At 42.0% G+C, this 20,050-nt stretch overlaps 2 protein-coding genes across 3 annotated transcripts in view; one reads left to right on the forward strand and one right to left on the reverse strand.

Moving 5' to 3' along the window:
- The window catches only part of ddx46 (DEAD (Asp-Glu-Ala-Asp) box polypeptide 46), a 30,282-nt gene extending 19,403 nt beyond the window's left edge, over positions 1 to 10,879 (reverse strand). Inside the window, exons 1-11 of one of the 2 annotated variants that reach the window (XM_063203074.1) lie at positions 10,803 to 10,879; positions 8,330 to 8,512; positions 7,292 to 7,444; positions 6,475 to 6,556; positions 6,199 to 6,367; positions 4,791 to 5,104; positions 3,553 to 3,666; positions 1,395 to 1,560; positions 982 to 1,102; positions 481 to 656; positions 53 to 174 (exon numbers count right to left, since the gene is read on the reverse strand). In XM_063203074.1, coding sequence (XP_063059144.1) covers positions 53 to 174; positions 481 to 656; positions 982 to 1,102; positions 1,395 to 1,560; positions 3,553 to 3,666; positions 4,791 to 5,104; positions 6,199 to 6,367; positions 6,475 to 6,556; positions 7,292 to 7,444; positions 8,330 to 8,512; positions 10,803 to 10,864 — 1,662 coding nt within the window. In that variant the 5' untranslated portion in view covers positions 10,865 to 10,879. Of the gene's footprint in view, positions 1 to 52; positions 175 to 480; positions 657 to 981; positions 1,103 to 1,394; positions 1,561 to 3,552; positions 3,667 to 4,790; positions 5,105 to 6,198; positions 6,368 to 6,474; positions 6,557 to 7,291; positions 7,445 to 8,329; positions 8,513 to 10,498; positions 10,632 to 10,802 lie in introns of those variants that run through there. The other variant, XM_063203075.1, reaches the window with a different exon arrangement.
- Positions 10,880 to 13,197: 2,318 nt separating this feature from the next.
- The window catches only part of msna (moesin a), a 46,643-nt gene continuing 39,790 nt past the window's right edge, over positions 13,198 to 20,050 (forward strand). Inside the window, exon 1 of the mRNA XM_063203076.1 lies at positions 13,198 to 13,526. Coding sequence (XP_063059146.1) covers positions 13,515 to 13,526 — 12 coding nt within the window. The 5' untranslated portion in view covers positions 13,198 to 13,514. The remainder of the gene's footprint in view (positions 13,527 to 20,050) is intronic.

Below are 20,050 nucleotides of genomic sequence, written 5' to 3' on the forward strand. Positions count from 1 at the left end.
CTCACCGTCCAGCCTGGTTGATAAAAATAAATATGTGACTGAAGGAGGGTACCTGCTCACTGATGCCTGTTCCCCCGTACACGCACACCACTCGCAGTCCAAGAGGCTTGGAGAACTTCTTGCACTCTTTGGTGATCTGCAGTGCCAGCTCTCGGGTGGGCGTCATGATGACCGCTAGAGAAAACACAATGCAAGGTAAAATAGTTTGTTATAGAGAACTTGTGAAGTGCAGATTACAGATTAAGTGAAGTAAAAAAAAAAAAAGTCTGGAATCATTACCACAACAGACTTTACAAGATGTTCATTCATTTTAATATACCTACACACCCTTCGTCTGTGATGCTTAAAAAAAAAACAGACCTCTAGCTTTTGACAATACACAATGGCACCACCTGGTGGCTAAAGCCTAACACTGCGACACAGTTCATAATAATCATCATTAAAAAGACAATCCAACTGTTGGCCAGGCAGGCTTATTACCAAGAGGGCCCTCTCCCTCCTCCAGGGGCCTCTGGTCCATGATGTGGCGGAACATGGGCAGGAGGAATGCGATGGTCTTCCCACTCCCTGTTTTGGCGATGCCAATCATATCTCGCCCAGACATGATCGCTGGGATAGCCTGCGCCTGAATCGGGGTGGGCTTCTCATAGCTGTGTCTGTGTGGAGAAAGAAAATAATACGCAATAATCACATCTCTTGCGAAACAGGAAATTGGAAAGCCACCATGAATCATTTACAAGTTACAAAACAAACACTTGTCATTGCACTGATATGCAGCTACGTGCATACACACACACTTGCACAGTTACTCATTCTTACAGGATACATTGCAGGTATCTGGTAAAAAGGGAAGTGAAAAGAAGAGTATACCAGAGAACTTTTATGGAGGACAAGAATGTTCACATACTGCACCCCTTGGGGTTGTGTGTGGGCGAGCGCAGAAAGCATTGGCTTGGTAGAATTGTAAGTGAGTGTACTTACTTCTTGAGAGCATTGAAGACCTTCTTGGAGGTGCCACACTGCACCCAGGTCTTGATGGGCTTGGGGCAGCCTTTTCCCTTCACCGTAATACCCTCAAGATCAAGACGGTACTCATTCACCTCTGCATGAAACATATAAAAATCACAACCTCAAAACTCATTTCACAACAACAGCCAGCAACTACATTTTCTGGTTCTCAGTAATAAATCAGCAGAATTATTTTAGCCCAAGAGCCAAAAGTGTTTCATCTAAAAGGGAGGGATGCATGAATGGAAATGGGCTATCAGACAGCGCTAAGAGGAGATGCTCTTGTGACTATGCTAATTTTACCAAATACCGATAGGACAAATAACTTCATAAAATGGCATTTTATACCTATGCCTGTTTTTTATATTTATAATAGCACAGCCTACCCTCGGGTGTCATTTTGGCCAGTTCTGGGACCTCCACGTAGAAGTTCTTGCGGTACGGCTCGTACTGGATCTTCTGGTGGTCCACGGGTTCTAGAACCTTCCTCTGCTTGGTCTGGAATCCAGTCAGGGCCGTGGCCAGGTCGACTTCTTCCTCCTCTGACGAGTACTGCGGACAGAAAAACAGGGGAATATTTCAACACAGACCGTGACTTAAAGGTGCACTGTGTAGGATGGTGGCCAGAGTGGGTATTGCAACTATGCTGCTAATTGAAACGGTGCTGTCTACTGCCAAATTTGGTCTTTTCATGAATACTCACGAAGTAATTAACTAATATCTTGTATGACCAAAGTTAAGTAAGTTTTGCAGCTAAAAATGTCTATTTCTGTAAATTCAAAATGGCTGACAATGGAGAAGATCCTCCTTTTCATGTATGAGAAATGCAATTTCCCAGTCATAATGAATGCTTAGAATTTGATGGTGTTTATCATTTGGTGGAGTTTTCATGAAAAAGGCTACAGTATATCACGAAAATGAATACACCCCTCACGGTTTTGCAGATTTTTGAGTATATCTTTTCATAGGAAAGCATTACAGAAATGTAACTTTGACACAATGATTAGTGACCTTTTAACAACATATTTAACCGCTTAAATTTCTTGTTCACTCAGAAAAAAACAAAATACAGCCATTAATGTTTGAACATGTACTCACAAAAGTGAGTACACCCCAGATTAAAATCCGGTAGAGAAGGGGCTATGTTGGCTCGAATCGTCTCGAAATGAAACGAAATGAAAAGGGATGACAAGGGAGGTCATCAGTGTGCGTTTCAACCTTTCTTTGCATTGAACTTTTACATTTTGAGTCTGCATCTGGCTTAAATAGATTGGTGTGAGATTTGAATGCAATCCTATGGAGAATATCATGATCTGCTTCAGTAGTCACAGTGCATGTTGACATGCATGTTTCTTTTAGGTGTATTTCAGATTGCCAATGTTGACAGCATTCATCATGCATCCCCAAACCATGTCAGTCCCACTACCATGCTTGGCTTATGAGAGGATACACCTTTTTTGTAAAACTCACTTGTTTACCACCACATATGCTTGACACCATCTAAAGCAAATTTGTTTATCTTGGTCTCTTCAGATCACACGACATGGTTCCAGTGATCCATATCCTTGGTCTGTTCATCTCTCCTGAGACCAAGATAAACAAATTTGCTTTAGATGGTGTCAAGCATGTGTGGTGGTAAACAAGTGAGTTTTACAAAAAAGGTGTATCCTCTCATAAGCCAAGCATGGTAGTGGGACTGACATGGTTTGGGGATGCATGAATGCTGTCAACATTGGCAATCTGAAATACACCTAAAAGAAACATACATGTCAACATGCACTGTGACTACTGAAGCAGATCATTACATTCTCCATAGGATTGCATTCAAATCTCACACCAATCTATTTAAGCCAGATGCTTTGACTCAAAATGTAAAAGTTCAATGCAAAGAAAGGTTGAAACGCACACTGATGACCTCCCTTGTCATCCCTTTTCATTTCGTTTCATTTCGAGACGATTCGAGCCAACATAGCCCCTTCTCTACCGGATTTTAATCTGGGGTGTACTCACTTTTGTGAGTACATGTTCAAACATTAATGGCTTTATTTTGTTTTTTTCTGAGTGAACAAGAAATTTAAGCGGTTAAATATGTTGTTAAAAGGTCACTAATCATTGTGTCAAAGTTACATTTCTGTAATGCTTTCCTATGAAAAGATATACTCAAAAATCTGCAAAACTGTGAGGGGTGTATTCACTTTCGTGATATACTGTAACATTTGTTAATGGGCTGCATACATTCTGGAAATAAACTACTAAATATATTACACATTGCACCTTTAAAAGCAGCAATTGCTTTACTGCAGTGTGCTGAAGATCACACATTGAGACAAATATTAAGTAAAATATTTTACACTTTTGATGAAACTTACTTTTAGTACACACACAAATCTCAACAACAATGTGGACCTCACAAATCAAAAAAGCAGATCCTACCCCCATGGTACCGCAATTTCAAAGTGTGTGTGTGCGCGTGTGTGTGTGTGTGTGTGTGTGTGTGTGTGTGTGCGTGTGTCATGGTAGAGCTGCCTTTAAAACCCGGCATACCTCCATTGCATCCTGGTCGTTTATCATCAGCTCTCCCTTCTTCTTGTGGGTCTGGGGCATCTTCTTGGTCTTCACCACAGTCACTACTTTAGTCACCATGCCTCCCTTCTGGGGCTGGACAGCGAGAACAACCCACAGATGTTAGAATACCATAGCCTGGTTTACACCAGACCTCTGTGTAGCTCTGGAGCCCCCTGGTGGCGCTCCAAACACACACATCGGTCTGGGAGCACGTAGCAGCATTCCATTTCTCCAGTCAAAAAATAATCAGAGCATTTATTGCTTCAATATCAATGGTAGCTCACATTGAGGAATCATAGGACGTATTGTAGACTATATTGATGCTTTAGAGATCAACAGTAAACGTTTTTGAAGGAATTTGTTGATATTGAAGCAATAAATGCTCTGATTATTTTTTGATTGGAGAAATGTAATCCTGCTACAGTCTCCCAGACCTAGTAGTAGAGCTCACGAAGCTGCGCGGAACTACACGGCGGGCAAGAGCCAGGCAAAGAATACCAGGCAATATCCCAACAAATATCGGCAATATTGGAGAAAATATGAGACAAAGCAATCATAATGGAACAATTCACAATGAGGCAGGATTATTATAGTATTTTAAGACGAGCAAATGCTATTGGATGATGCCATGAAGCTTTGTGTCACTTTTGACAAAATCAAACGATTTTCAAAATTCCTTAGAGAAGTACATCACTTACAAGGTTATATGAAGTTCTCTCTACACAACTTATGATTTGGATCCAAGCCAAGTATCTATGACCATATATGGTAACACTTTATAATAATGGATGCATAAAAAGCATTATAAAGAATTAGCAAATAATTTACTAATAATAACTAAACCTTAACAAATGTTTTTATTATTTACTAAATTTATATTCATGCTTTATGAAATATTTACAAATGATATGTTCAAGATTTTACAAACCTTTTAACAGAGTATTTTTTATTCATTTACCAAAATGTTTGCTAAATAAAAATATTAACATAACATTTACAACTCATTTACTAACATTTGTTAATGTTTTGTTCATAAATAGTTAATTATTTATAATGCTTTTTTGCATCCATTATTATAAAGTGCTACCCCATATATAATATAATCGTATATAATATCTGTATACGATTCAGTCTCTAACTGATGATCATAGGTTTTTAAGGAATTCTAATGACAAAGGTCAAATGAGAAAGTCCTGGTGCCAGTGTGCCACACTGACCTTGCTATCGTTCTTGCCCCTCATGGTGCCCATGTTGAACTTCTTGACCTCCTCCTTCACCTCCTCCATGTAGGCATCCAGAGGGTCCACCTCGTCCTCGGCCTCCTCCTCCATGGCCTCCGGCTTCTCCTCTTCCTTCTCCTCTTCCTTCTCCTCTTCCTTCTCCTTCTTCACCTTTTCCTTTTCCACCTCCAGCTCATCATCATCATCATCCTCCACTTTGAGCTTTTTCTCTGGCGGCTTATTCTTCTCCTCTTCCTCTTTCTCCTCCTCCTCGTCTATCTCTGGCGGAGCTAAGGCCTCCTCATCGTCATCTGATCAGAGGAACACATTACATTATGACATTACATTACATTGCACCTAGCTGACGCTTTCATTCATTCAAAGCGACTTACAGTTATTATTTGTCAGGGTATTGGTTACAGTCCCTGGAGCAATGTGGGTTTAGATGCCTTGCTCAAGGGCACTTCAGCCATGGATGGAGATGTATGGAGAGGTCAGGGGGGGATTCGAACCTGCAACCCCTAGATTGAAAGACCAACTCTCTAACCACTAGGCCACGGCTAGCCACACAACACAACAAGTCTCCAGTCACCAGTCAGGTCGGGCGGGCATTAGGTCAGGGAAATGTTCCCCCACACAGAATTTGAACGTTATGTCTCTAAGTTCTAAGGCTTAAAAGGACTTGGTTAAACCAAAAAAATAAGTTTATGTCACTACACGAATATGTGATCAGTAAGTCCTGAAGTTACAAGTTTCCAAAGGGGTTTTGTTTTTTCCCCCCAGAAAAATGTACATCAGAGTGATGGTAGTCCCTCATCTTCAATTTGGTCAGTGTCCTAGCAACAAGAATGGGGTGCCTAAGTCTCCGCCACTTCCGGACGGCTCATGGGGCCTGAGAAGGCAAAAGTCGTGTACATGTACATGTAAAATGTACATTGTGAAGAGAGACCAAAAAGGTTGCCGTCTGCGCCTTAACTTGGAACTGTGTGTTGCTTGGTGCGACTGCTCACCTAAAGTAGCGATATTAAGACAGTCAAAAAAGATGAGGCGCACACAAGACTTTCAAGTAAAACTGTGTATTGTAGCCGAAAAATGACAAAAGGAGTCATCGGACAAAGCTGGAGCTACAGACGTGTAGGACCTAGTCCATTATCAATGTCTCCAGTCATGTTGACTGGAGACATTGTTAATGGACTAGGTCCTACACGTCTGTAGGACCTGTAGGACATGTTGACTGGAGACATTGATAATGGACTAGGTCCTACACGTCTGTAGCTCCAGCTTTGTCCGATGACTCCGACTAGGTCCTACACGTCTGTAGGACCTGTAGGACATGTTGACTGGAGACATTGATAATGGACTAGGTCGGCAAATGTACATTGACGGATGGCCAGGCAGCACTTACCATCGTCATCCTCCAGACTCCACTTCTTGCCCTGTTTCATCTCCTCCAGCTCCTTCTTGATCTCCCCGATGTTCACGATGGCCCTCTTCCTCTGCTCCTCACGCCACTTCTCCACCCGCTCCTTCCTCTTCCTCATCTCCTCCTCCAGAGTGTTCTGATCAAAGTCTTGCTGCAAGAGAGAGCAATAATGTTCAGTTTGGTCTCACAAAAGTCGTGTCATGTAGAAATGAATAAAGAGTAAGACATGAAATATATAAAATGAAAATATGAACTTACGTCTTCAATCTTCTCTTCCTCTTTTTCCTCTTTCACTTTTTTCTTTTCACCTGTGGATTCCCCATTGTTGGATTTCTCCTTGCTAAAAAAATGAATGAAGGGACATTAGAGGTTGTGTTTTTGGAATATTTTTTGTTGATGAGTAAAATGGCTGTTTCGTTCAGTTTCTTTCTAAAGTTAACTGGCACACTCCACAAACAAAAGAAAACAAAGATACACAATGTACAGTCCCTGTGAAGTCTGTGGTTACCATCAGACCAAATCATCATCCTTAAACCAATCACCTCTAACCCCTCCAGTCTACTCCACTTCTGTAAGTTACCGGTCATCAGTGGCTGAACAACTGTACACAGGGCCCCAGGGAACAACACTGATAGCCCCCCCCTCACTCTACCTCAATATTTTAAAATGACCTAGTGTGGGATTAACACATCAGAACCACTGATATCTTTTTCAGTTTCATGAGAACCACCCATCCACTCTACCTCTCGTCAGCCTTCCTGCTCTTGCTAGGGCTGGTGGATGGTGAATAAAGTAGTGTAGTCCACTACTGCACTGTGAATAAATGCTCCACTACTGCACTTGTCGATGGTGAATAAAGCATCTCTTCTGTACTGTAACTAAATGAATGAATTAATTAATTTATTTATTTATTTTGTCTATTTTAATGTAAAAACATTGTGTAGCAACAGAAACCATACCTTAAAAGAACTAAATAGACAGGGATAATCACAAAAAGAACAATAAAGACGTATTGCCATTGTGGTCCCTTGATTTCCATTGCGGTCCCTTGATTTCCACTGTGGAACTACTGTACCTTTCCTCGGCCTTCCTGCTCTTGCTAGGGCTGGCTGATCGTGACCTCCGCCCCCTGCTCCTGCTACGGGAGCGGCTCCTGCTCCTGCTCCTGCTCCTGGACCTCCTCCGCTCTCGGCTGCGGGACCTGCGCCTCTCGCGACTCCTGGAGCGCCTGAGTAACAGTAGTAGGAGGAGGAGGAGAACACAGTGGTTACACATAGAGCAATCAATGCATTGACTTAAATGAAATAATAATAATAAATGTATATGTAAATGTATATTATTATTTAAATATCTTCACCTATATATTATTATTTCATCAAATCATATAAATCGTGAAATCATATGTTTATATTCAATTTTTTGGAGCCGATACTGATCTGATATTTACTGGCATCACTGAGTATAAATATATGGATATTACTATTTGTCATTGTGACCACACTGCAGATGATGAGCTTTCATCAGTCTGGGACAATTTGAATCCCGTACTAGTGGGAATAATGTGGGTGGCTTTTGTTTTTAGTGGATTATCTAAGATACATATTCATTGCAGTACATTAATTAACTTATGGGCATTAGCTGTGGTTGTACCACCTGACGTCTGAGACCAAAAAACGCCATTAACCCCGGATCCCCGGGAAAACCTTTTCATAATGATTTGTGGAAGTGCAAGTGTGTGTGTGTGATTGCAAAACAATTACGATACAAAACTGCAAAACAATTGTCCATACTCTAAGAAATAAAATAAAAGCTACAACTAATACCTTGTAGTACTTAAATAATTGTAACATAGGTCCTATATGACTTGTACAACAGATACTGCCAAGTGTAATGCAATGTAATGCTGTGCATGCATCTTTTAAAAAATATATATTTTTAGGGGCTTTTATGCCTTTATTTGTCAGGACAGTCGAAGATGGTGACAGGAAGCAAATGGGACAGAGAGACAGGGGAGGATCGGGAAATTACCCCGGCCGGACTCGAACCGGGGTCCCCGTGGGTGGGCATGCAAGCCCAAATGTGGGGGGCTTAGCGTGCTGTGCGTGCATCTTACCTTTGGCGTTTCCTGTCTCTGGAGCGTGACCTCCGGCGGTCTCTGCTGCGAGAGCGCTCCCGCCTGTTGCGGTCTCGGTTCCTGGCGGCACCCTTCTCGTCTTTCTTGGAGCGCTTGTCGGGTGAGCGGCTGTGTGATCGGCTTGCCGACCTCCCTCTGGAGGCCGAACGCTTCCTGTAATGTCTGAAACAGACGTGAAGACATTTTAATTTATTCTTCATTTTCATTGTCTGATTAACCATAACCCATTTTAGACTGGAGCAACATATACGCTGCATTCAGGCTCTTGAGATTTGAGTTTTTTTAAATAAAAAATCTGGGCATGTTGGAGCTGAATAAACATATTCTAATGCAAAATGAGGGTCCTAGCTTTTAAATGCAACTTATGTCACGTTTTTATGTGCTTCGGAGGCTGAGATATTTAGGGTTTAATAGTAGGCAGAGGGTATCTTTTACCAAAAAAGGCTTTGGCTAAAATGGGTTAAAACATCTCTGTTGGCATAGTGTTGTTTACCAATCATAAATCATAAATAATTACCAAATCATAAAACTGTTACCTGTCACTTATCCATTTCTTGCCTAGAGACACATAAGCCCTTCATAAACCTCTTCCATTTTTCACGGTCGGTTGAGAAGTATAAGACCTTTCTGAATGTCTTAGGCACCACTCCACTGCTAAAGCAATCACTAATCTGAATTTAAGCAGTGACTCCACAGTCTTAACCCCTCATGTAGCCTTTCATCCCTCCTGTTGTACAATATTAAATAGTTGGACATAGGGCTGGGCGATGGAAAAAAACCTATATCACGATATGGATTACTTTATATCACGATAACGATATCACGATATAGCACAATTACATACGTTTTCAGTTATTATCTTTATTTGCTCTTTATTTTTTCATGTCGCCAAACAACCTTTCTTTAAAATGGATGTTTTTATTCTTATTTTTACAGTTACTTGAACTTATAGTGTGTATTGTGACAACATGAAATTAAAATGAAATGACACTCAATTGTATAAAATTTACTTTAAAAAATTACTATCACGATATAAACGATATAGGATAAAGGTCACGATATACACTTTTATATCACGATAACGATATATTGCCCAGCCCTAGTCGGACACTGTGCCAAATCTTGACATTGTGTGGCTATGACATGTCACCACTCTTCTCAGTGTGCAATATGCAACATGCATGGCTGAATGTGCACAGCACAAGGCCACTATGCAATACAAAGCAGTCTACAATAATGTGGATATTTCATGTGCAAGATAATGCGCAGGAGCTGTAAGCTTACTCAAAATCATTCTCAGTTTTGACTTCAGATACGGTAAAACATACAATACAGCATGTTTGCTGAAGACCAAGTTGATTTTCATCTCATTTGTGCATATGTACAATGCAAGCTTCGTAATGTGCAATGTTGTAGGCTACAATGTCACTGTCACTGTGTAATGTACAATGTGACTACTGTGTGAAGTTGTAAACAAGTGTTTCTTCCTATTACTAAGCTCTTCGTTTAACAGTAACAACGTAAGACCTAGATAATTCAACAACAAAGATAATATACCGGCAGTTAATATATGTCACGTCAAAAGGTGTACACTATGGGTTTGGTTGTTCTGTGTAGTTCAATGGACCATCACACTAACTTCAGAAACAATGGAATGTCAAGATGATGGGAGCAACGTAAACGAAACGTTGGTCACCATCACCATGCCTCTACTACAATAATGCTCAGTAAACACAATCAGTAGTGGCAGATCTAACGATATTGTTCACATTAAGAGCATTAAATAGCTGCAGCAACATTAAATACATTTGGCTCGATAGTTCCTATGTATTGCTTAGCGTCCTCGTGGCTCATACCAGAGCAAGAACGACGTAGACACCACACCACCGAAGTGGCCTAAGTATGAACTTGAGAAGAGTACAAGCATTTCTTTTGGTTTACAAATAAAGATAAGTAAACTTCAGCAAAACTAGCCCCGTACAGCAACATTTGACAAACTCCAACTCTCAACTATCTCAGAGAACACAAGTAAAGAGCTAACTCAAATAGGCTACGAAGACTTGGGCTAAACAGTTAGCTAGTGCTGCTAGGTAAAGAAGTTCACCAGTTCTAGTTTCTGCTATATTGAAATACTGTGAGAAAGCTTACCTTGACTCTCTGCCCATATTCCTTAAATTGAAATATTCGAATTATGACCCAGGGCTTTGACTAGGTAAATCAAACCTGCGTTGCAGCTGAAAGCTTTGCCATCAACCAAATAACTGCTACGTCATACACAAGCGACTCCCCCGTACCACACGAAATTGTAACAAGCGCCTCCAGTGGCTTGGAATACATTCTTACCAACAGACGCGCAGAATAGGCCTTCTGTTCTAGGGGAAATTATAACAGTGCTATTATTTTAACAGCCCAATGTAAAGCACCAGAAGTAGCAGCAGACTATATTACTAACCTGTTGGGTAAATTATTGCCTACGTCTTCAATATGGCATGCACAATTGTTTGTCTTATGCATCACTTGCCGGCCTGGGAAACAGGCAACACCACAGTGGGCTACCCCTGCAATGGAGAACACTTCCAGGATCAGGGCCGGATTAAGATGGTTTGGGGACCCTAGGCTACAGGTTGTTGTGCCCCCCCCCGGAGGGGAAATTTCCTGACTAATTTACATAGACAGTGTCATAATTACAAGGAAGGAATTATTGGGGGACGTACATATTGCACATCACAATTGCTTACTTTATATATTATTTCTCAATGCTACTATGTCAGAATCGTCACAATAGGACATAACTGGAAATGCACAACAATAGCCTACCTCTTTTAATGTTCTATGTATGTCTGCTGTTGTCTTGCACTTTAGCCTATAGGCTATGTCCGTAAGGGTATTGTATAGCCTACTCTAGGTGTAATGTCTATGTCTAATTGTCTATGTCCACACCTAAAGTCTATGTCTATGTCTGCATGGGAAAGTAAGAAACGTAATTTCAATTCTTTCTATGACCAGTGCATGTAAAGAAATTGACAATAAAACCGACTTGACTTGACTTGAATTAAGGATACAATGTCTACCAACTTGTGCTTAACATGAATCATCAATATTGCATCCTGTCACGGTTCTGCATTATTTTTCCCCTTTGGCCGAGCAGGGGCCCCCTGGAAGGTGGCGGGCCCTAGGCTGAAGCCATATCCAGTCTCTGTGTTAATCCGGCTCTGGTCAGGATCATAATGACAAAATAGGGTTTTATTTAGGCTACAGCCTGGCTTTTAGTCATGCTTTACTACACAGCAAGTCATACTTGATTCTTCTGCACACACACACACACACACACACACACACACACACACACACACACACACACACACACACACACACACACACACACACACACACAACAGTAAAAAGCCGCTATCACCATATATCAGAGATTTTTTAACTGTTTTTCAGTGAATATTTTACCCGTGACTTAAAGCTCCCGAAGAGAGACAGCTCTTAAAGTCACCAGAAAGTGCGTTTCATTGTGTCGTGGCTTCAAAAGAAGAAGAGGACTGCCCAAATATTGTTCGGTAATGCATTCTACGGTCATAAACAAATAGGCTTACTATTCTTGAAGATCGTATGGACCTAGCAGGTCGATGACATACAAACTCCAAGAGACAAGCTGGGGCCAGACCAGAATCTTGTATAGGCTCCAGATAGGCAATACAATAGGATATAAAACTTTTTTCGAAATGTTGTGAGCTTAAGACAAAAAGTAGGCTACTTCAAGTGATCTTACAAAACCTGAATGATCATCTTTTTGCGCTTGGTAAAATATATCATGTCCTTCTTGTGTGAGTTGTGTGGTTTTCAGGATTATGTAGCCTAAAGGGCCGTACACACACGTCGCTGCTAGTTACTCGCCCAGCGGATGAAGTCAATAGAATGTCTACGTGTTCCAGCGAGTCTCGCTGGCGAGTAGGCGAGGAGAGTACAAGCGATGCGATGTGGGCGGGTTCCGAGATAAACTTATTTTATCTTCGAGCGACGCGAGTTAAGCGAGTAACCAATTGGAATGCAGAATACAGATTATTGACAGGTGACGTTGCCCCTGTGGTGTTCTTCTGACCACCCAACTTCTGCACACCATCACACTTTGGTTAAAAGTATTGAGTAAAATACATACAGTGTACACCACCAAAGGCTCATATGCATGGTTGTGCACAGCACACGATCAACGTTAAACAGCGTAGGCCTACATTTTGTTTCGTACGGACGTTATTGGCGCGGACAGCGGGAACCATGACAACCAGTAAACAAAATCACCCAGAGCGAGTGGCAAGTAGGCGAGTGAGCAAGTAGCGAGTAAATAGCAGCGACGTGTGTGTACGGCCCTTAACACATGGTTTGGTGTTTAGGGCATAGGACATAGGCCTAGGCTTAGACCAGTCATATGACCTTTATAATTATGATCATTAATAGGCTATTATTATTGTTGTTATTATTATTATTATTATTATTATTATTATTATTATTATTATTATTATTATTATTATTATTATTATTATTGTTATTATTATTATTATTATTATTATTATTATTATTATTATTATTATTATTATTTTATTTTTCAGCAAGTTAGCTGACTTGAAGTAGAATATTTTGCTGTAGGCCTAGGCCTATTGTAGCTTTCAATATAGTTCAGGCCTAGCCTATACAAAAGTACTAATTATTTATAATATGTATCTGAGAATAGCCCATTACGTCAGCCCAAAATTGTGTGGGATATCCTGCGCGTCTCCATCCAGAGGAATTCATGACCACCGCTCACGTTCTGTCTCGGTTTGACAAAGCATAACGGACCATTGACAATACAGGCGGAGTCTGCGGGATACCCGCTCTAGTGTGTCTCCATCGGCCTGGGTGTGGTTTTCAAACTCAGTTCCGTTAGCAGGAAATCAAGCTCTAGGCTAGCGTTGCCCCTTCAGCGTGAGACAAAGCATAGCAAAAATCGTAATTTTGGACTACACTGGTCTGGGGAGGGTTTAGATTCCCACTTAAGGGTGGTGATAGTTTACTTTTTCTTCTAATAATCCGATGGGAAAAAGTTTCCATTTTTGTTAACTCCATTGTAGGCCTATTTCAAAGTTGGTGACAGTGAGCAGGAACAGTAAAGACTGACAAAATGCCGAAAACGGTAAGTGTATATTCTTCTATAAGGTTATTGAACGGGTTTATCTACAATACCAGAGATTTGGCCAGGCTATTGTTAGTCACCCTAATCGTTGAATGAATGATGCGCCTAAGCGGAGCGAATGGAAGATTTTGGATGCGCGAGATGAGCGTAAAGTTTGATTAAAGTTCTGAAATAGGCCAAACAATACAGGTTTTTCAATGAGATTTGATTCGCTTTGATTGGGGTGTCATTTTACACTACTTAGCTCATTTGTTCTTTCAGTGATATCAATCATTGTCTCTTTATTTCACTTTATTTTGAAATCAAGTCTATTAAATGTTTTGTCTTTTGCTTTTTCGAATGCTGTTTTACGCGTCCATACCATCCATCTGTTACAATGTTAGCGGCTGGTTTCAGGCCACTTATTTGGGCTGGGAAAGAGTGGTTGTTTTATAGTCTAAAAACCGTTACTCAGTGACAAGCAAAGCGGCTGTGAGAATCCTCCAATCTCAAATGTGATTGGTCCACTATCTCGAAGTTGAGCGAGATGAGTCAAGGAGGCTACAGCTTGATTTTGTTCTGACAATGGCGGACAATCTGGCTTTCATCAGAGCTGCTTGTCTTTCATCGTTTACTAATCTGCTATAACGAGCTCTTAATATGCGCTTAATGAATTAGGCTTAAGTTCTAACAGCTCCCTCCAGCTGTTAAAGACAAGCGTTACGCGTGAAAGAGTTATGGCGCAGTATCCACTAGTTTTCCGCCACAATTTTTTTTGCGCGACAGTTACATTTTTTGTGAGGCACAAAGCTACCCGCATGTGCGCGCAGCGTGCGTAATTGCGCGCTCACTGACATCCATCCTGTCCACTCCTTAATTAAAACGTTCCATAGGAACATTCTAATCTTCTAGTGTGCCTGCGGCAGAGTGGCCCATTGTGATTTACAAGGCCAGGATAAATCATTATCCCCTTTAGTTTCAGTTGCTTAGTGTATAAGCAGCAGACAGTGGGCCTTTTAATCGCTTCATCATTTTTTATGTAACATCCTGTTGTGTTGATAAGGGTTAAAGCCTATTCCTTATGCCCTAGTCTGCTTTCGAGGTTGCTTTTTTGTCCACACAGGCAACATTTGTAGAAGTTTGCATTAGATACAGGAAATGAGTGCAGGCCAGGCCTTACCAGCGTGGTCTGAAGCCAAGGTCACCGAAACCCATTGTCAGATGTTGAAGTTTTTATTTCACTCTGGGAAAAAAAGCTATTCAAGATATTGTTCCAGGGTAATGCAAGCCTACTGGCATGTTATCAACATAGGCACTGCAAGGAATGGAAATTGGGAAATTGATGTTTACTGAGTCATAGCCGTGGAAGATGAAACTGAATTCAAATTGGCAGGGGACCCATATCTAAGTCTAAAAAATAGTCTGGGTCATGGAGAGAATGATTTTATTTAATTTCTGATAAATAATGTTGGCATACACACACACACACACACACACACACACACACACACACACACACACACACACACACACACACACACACACACACACACACACACACACACACACACACACACACACACACCTCTTCTAGAGTGTGAAGACAAGTGCATTGTTACAATCGGCTACTAGATGAATCAACAACCTTCCACACTCAATTGTCTCAAAAGTTTGGCACACCCTGCAGAGTTGGGAAATGTCAAAATTGGCAGCTGCTGTCATTGACTTACATGAATATGAATACTATGATGCCATTGATGTAGCTTATTTGGCATAGGCCCTATTGTAGTTAGAACAGAACGTAAATGTGATGGGCCTTTAGACATAACAGCAGTTGTGCTGAGACACAACCACACCCATTCAAATGTCTACTTTTTTGGTAAAACTCCAGGAAAAACGTTCACAGCAACCCTAGTTTAGATTTGTTTAGTAGCATGAAAGAGTGCTACCTAATGTTTCCAACTTCTGTGTTTATGTGAAAAGTAACATACGTTTAGAGCCTGTACAAAGCCCCTCATAAAAACGTTTCATTTTACACGCAGATGTTTGTAGCCTACTAGCATTGGCCAAGCAGAGTAGTTAGCTAAGCTAGCTGTCATGGACGCAGATGGGGAGGGTCACACACAGTGCCAAAGAGAAGTTAAGTTGAGCACAGCGAGAGCGCTTGGCTCAGCTCCTGCTTGCCTGGCTGGCCCGGCTACCGCCTTTTCTCAAGAATCTGTAATTTAGTGACTCAAGGTTTCTGGGCTGACGTCAGTTCCTCCGGGGCGGCCATTTCCTGGCTCTGGGCTCGGGGCTTGCCTGACGCTGCCTCTTAAAGCCTTATTTGGAGTTGCAGAGTCTCTGAGAGACTGACTCTGACTCTGACTACTGAAGTGCCTGCCTGCCTGCTTGTCGGCCTACCCGGCCCGGCGCCCCTTTCCTTTCACCAACGTCCTCTCTCTCTCTCTCTGTCTCTCTCACACTCAGTCTCATACTCAAGTCTCATACTCTCACTCCCCCTTAATTCCGCTTAACCCTGTCAGCCTTCTCACTCTCCCACGCTGAGAGCCAAATCAAAGCCCCCCCTCTCCTTCCTCCTTCTCCTCTCCCATACACAAGCACACAAACGCACACACACACACACACACACAAACACACACACACACACACACACACACACACACACACACACACACACACACACACGCACACACACACGCACACACGCACACACGCACACACATGCACACACAAACACACACCCTCCCAACTCACTTTCTCCGGCTTTGCCACAGTCATCAAATAACTTCCTTTTAACAAGGCCCCGAAGAATCAACCCCAGATTTCTTCATTTCCTTTGGGATAAATAAAGCACTACTGTCTATGCTACCCTTCTCTGTGCTGTGCTCTGCGTCAATTAGGAGCTTCATAGCTTGTGGTTAAACTAATCATTTAGCCCCCAGCCTTGATGTTGTGGTAGGCTACTCTCTACAAGCGTACCACAATCAGTGTATGCAGCTGCAAGTAATGTTTAGCACAGTGCTGCACATATGTCAACTACGTTTTTTGAGACTTAAAGATGATGGTGGAGTTCTTGGTATTGTTCACTTCATAACATTGCACTGTACTGTACGCAGACGCAGTAGCCCTCTCATGGTCTTAGTGCAATCATGAGGTCCAAAAGTCTCTTAGAGTGGTCAACGTGCAAGTCAACAGGTCATGCTTACATTACAAACATGAGCTGAAGGAGGAGGGCTGGGCCCTCTGGGGCTACTGTAGGGGATTTAACCAGGCAAAGCCACAAAGCCCAGACACCGTGGTGGTGGTAGACATGAGTTGTTTTGTAATAAACCGCAGCCAGAGGTGATAGCAGGAGAGCGAGAGAGAGAGAGAGAGGGAGAGAGAGAGAGAGAGGACATTCCACTGGCAGCTGCTTGTTTTTGTTGATGTATGGACTATGGAGGATGGATGGATACCTTATCCGCTTACGAAGCATCTTCCCACCTGTTGACTGACAAGCCGTGAGTCCTCCCCCTCATCTCATCTCACTCTCTCTCTCTCCAGCTTTTTCCTTTTCTCTCCCCTTCTCTCTCTATCACCTCTCTCTCTCTCTCTCTCTCTCTCTCTCTCTCTCTCTCTCTCTCTCTCTCTCTCTCTCTCTCTCTCTCTCTCTCTCCTTTTTCTTTAACGTGTTGGTGTAGTGGTGTAGAGTAGTAGATGTTTGGTCTTATAATCAGTTTACGTCTTTGTGGGCTTTTGAAAACCACTTTATACTTTCACCTTGCTGTTAATCTTGTTAAGTATTTAGCTACCATGCATATTTCCATGCACCTGAGGGATTTGATTTGTTTAATGATGTTGAAGTTTTTAGGCCTCAGTATGATTATCACAAAAGATATTGATCTCAAACTATAAATGCATTTTTTACATTTTAACCATTTGACCCATGTAGACCACAGTTTTATTTCAGAGAAACATTATACACAATCAAATGTTGACTATAGGACAACATGTTTAAGCAAATAAAGTATCTTTAAGGGTATTCTTACGTCTTATCCCAGTTTGTCCTTTTTGTCAGCTGGTAACACAGTCCATAGATATTTACTAGGCCTAATGTAGAAGTCAAAAATATTTTTCTGATGGGTGTAGCGTCAATACCTCAAACACGTCGAACCACTGAGAATCAGGAATATGTTAGATGAGGTTAGCATTTCATTCATTTTTGATGGATATAACTTAACACCTCAAATACTTTGAATTTTAGAAACAGGAATAAGTAACCCAACGTTTACATGTCTCCCAAGCATTCGAATCAGGCCAGAGTAATCAAGTTTACCAAGTGAGGATTGCGTTGGCGAACAATCCTGTGGTGTTCTCATCATTAGGCTTCATGCCAACTATATGTACCAGCTATAGTACATTATGTAGGCCACAACTAATTTCCCTTTTCCTTGGGAGTGTCGTGCCAGGCTTGCCCCCACACACCTGATGAAATTCAAGGCGTGGGCAGTGTGCAGAACAAAGCATGCAGGGTTATATTTTTAAGCGACTGATTGAGGCAGGCCAATCACTTAAGATGTGGAGAGGGGCTATTTTGAGCACAGGAGAGGGGCTGAGCTTGGGAAGAACAGGCCTTGTAAAGATATGGCTGTTCACTCATTTTTAGAGCTAGGTAGCAGTGTTGCCAGATGTGTCTGATCAAATCCTGCCCAAAAGGTTCTCAAAAACCGCCAAAATGCGCCAAATTCCCCCTAATTCCGCCTGATTTCAACAAATTGCATTGATTTCTATGGGCACAAAACTGCAGGGGGAAAAAACGCCAAAAGGCCAAGTTTCCCCGTTTTTACCCTCAGACAGCCATCCCAAGTAGCCCAATTGGGCGGGTAACCGCACAATCTGGCAAGTTCACTGCTAGGTAGTGGACTCAAAAGTCTAATTAATTAGCTGTAAGAGGGACCAAACACAATGCTTGAGATACAATGAGCGTTCCTTTATTTTTTAAATAGTCATTAATTAAGGACTAAGGCTCCTAGAATTAATGTAATTATTCCTTGAATTGATTCATTACTTAGTTATTAGATGATTCATTCGAACAATGCACTTGTCTTCACAGTCTAGAAGAGTGGTGTGTGTGTGTGTGTGTGTGTGTCTGTGTGTGTGTGCGTGCGTGCGTGCGTGCGTGCATGTGTGCGTGCGTGCATGTCTGTGTGTCTGTCTGCCTGTGAAAAAGAGAGGAGAGATTCTGTGGGTGTGTGGGTGTGTATGCACACACATTACAGTAAGCGACAGTTACAGTCAAAGACAAAGTCGAGCGAAGCGACTAGCAAGCACACAGGAGCGTCTGAGGACCACAAATGATGGCAGGACCTTTGATCTGAGTCGACTCTGGGGTAGACTACACACAGCACCGCTCGAGCTCTCAGGAACTTTGCGGGTTTTCAAGCAATGAATAAAACGTGCTGCTGTGGTTTCCATCTGTCAGATTGAAACTGTCAGCAACTGTCTTGAGAACGTGATGAAGATATATCATACAGCCTGACAAGTTTTCTCTCTTCTGCAGGGCAGCTGCTAAGGTTTTGGAGGCCCTAAGCATAACTCGTCAGAATGCCCCATCATAATTAAATAATAATACGATTTTTAGTCAATCTCAGTTTAGGAGGCCCCAATTTTGGGGGTAAAGTGCTTGAGGCCCTAAGCTCTCTGCTTACTCTGCTTATGCCTAGCGGTGGCCCTGCTCTTCTGTAACATCATCATCATCAGGGCCGCTGACAGCTTTTACTGGGCCCAGGGTAAAGTCATCTGAAAGGGTCCCCATCCAATACATAGGCCTACAATGATATGAGAACTCAATCTGGGCCCCCTATCTCCCTGGGCCTGGGACAACTGACCCCTTTCCCCCCCCATGTCAACCTCCCTGATCATCATCATCATCATGCAACTGGAGCTTACAGCATGAGCCATCTAATGTAATTTATGACTCAGTGAAAAGAAATGCCAGCAAACCAATTAATTCACAGCAAATGGGAAAAAGTCATGACAGTGTTATAAACTAAAAGGCTGTAAAAACACAAGATGGAATGAGCGTGTGTGTGTGTGTGTGTGTGTGTGTGTGTGTGTGTGTGTGTGTGTGTGTGTGTGTGTGTGTGTGTGTGTGTGTGTGTAGGCCGAGCCTTTGCTTTGTTGCTGTGTCTCTGCCATAGACGTGTCATAGACAGGGTGGCCCGAGTTAGAACCTACACTCTAAAGTACACAGATGTCATGGTGTTAAGTCACACCGCCGTGTTTATCAAGACAACTGGTTGCATGTGTGATACAGGCCTAGCTGTTGTGTCACACCCAAAAAGGCGCTAACAATGAACCGCAACAAGGCACACAGTCAGTAGTTTTTAAATTTGTTGGCCGGTGTGAGTGAAGAATCTGCTAGAAGGTTGAGTAGAGTAGAGTAACTAATTGTAGAGTAACTTTATTGATCCCTGGGGAATTAATGGGTCAGTGTTGAAGGGAGGGAATGGAAAGGTACGGAGGAGGTGGAGAAGGGAAGAGGAAAAAATGGAAGCAAATTT

The sequence above is a fragment of the Engraulis encrasicolus genome, chromosome 7 (assembly GCF_034702125.1).
Source record: "Engraulis encrasicolus isolate BLACKSEA-1 chromosome 7, IST_EnEncr_1.0, whole genome shotgun sequence".
NCBI classification, from domain to species: Eukaryota; Metazoa; Chordata; class Actinopteri; order Clupeiformes; family Engraulidae; genus Engraulis; species Engraulis encrasicolus.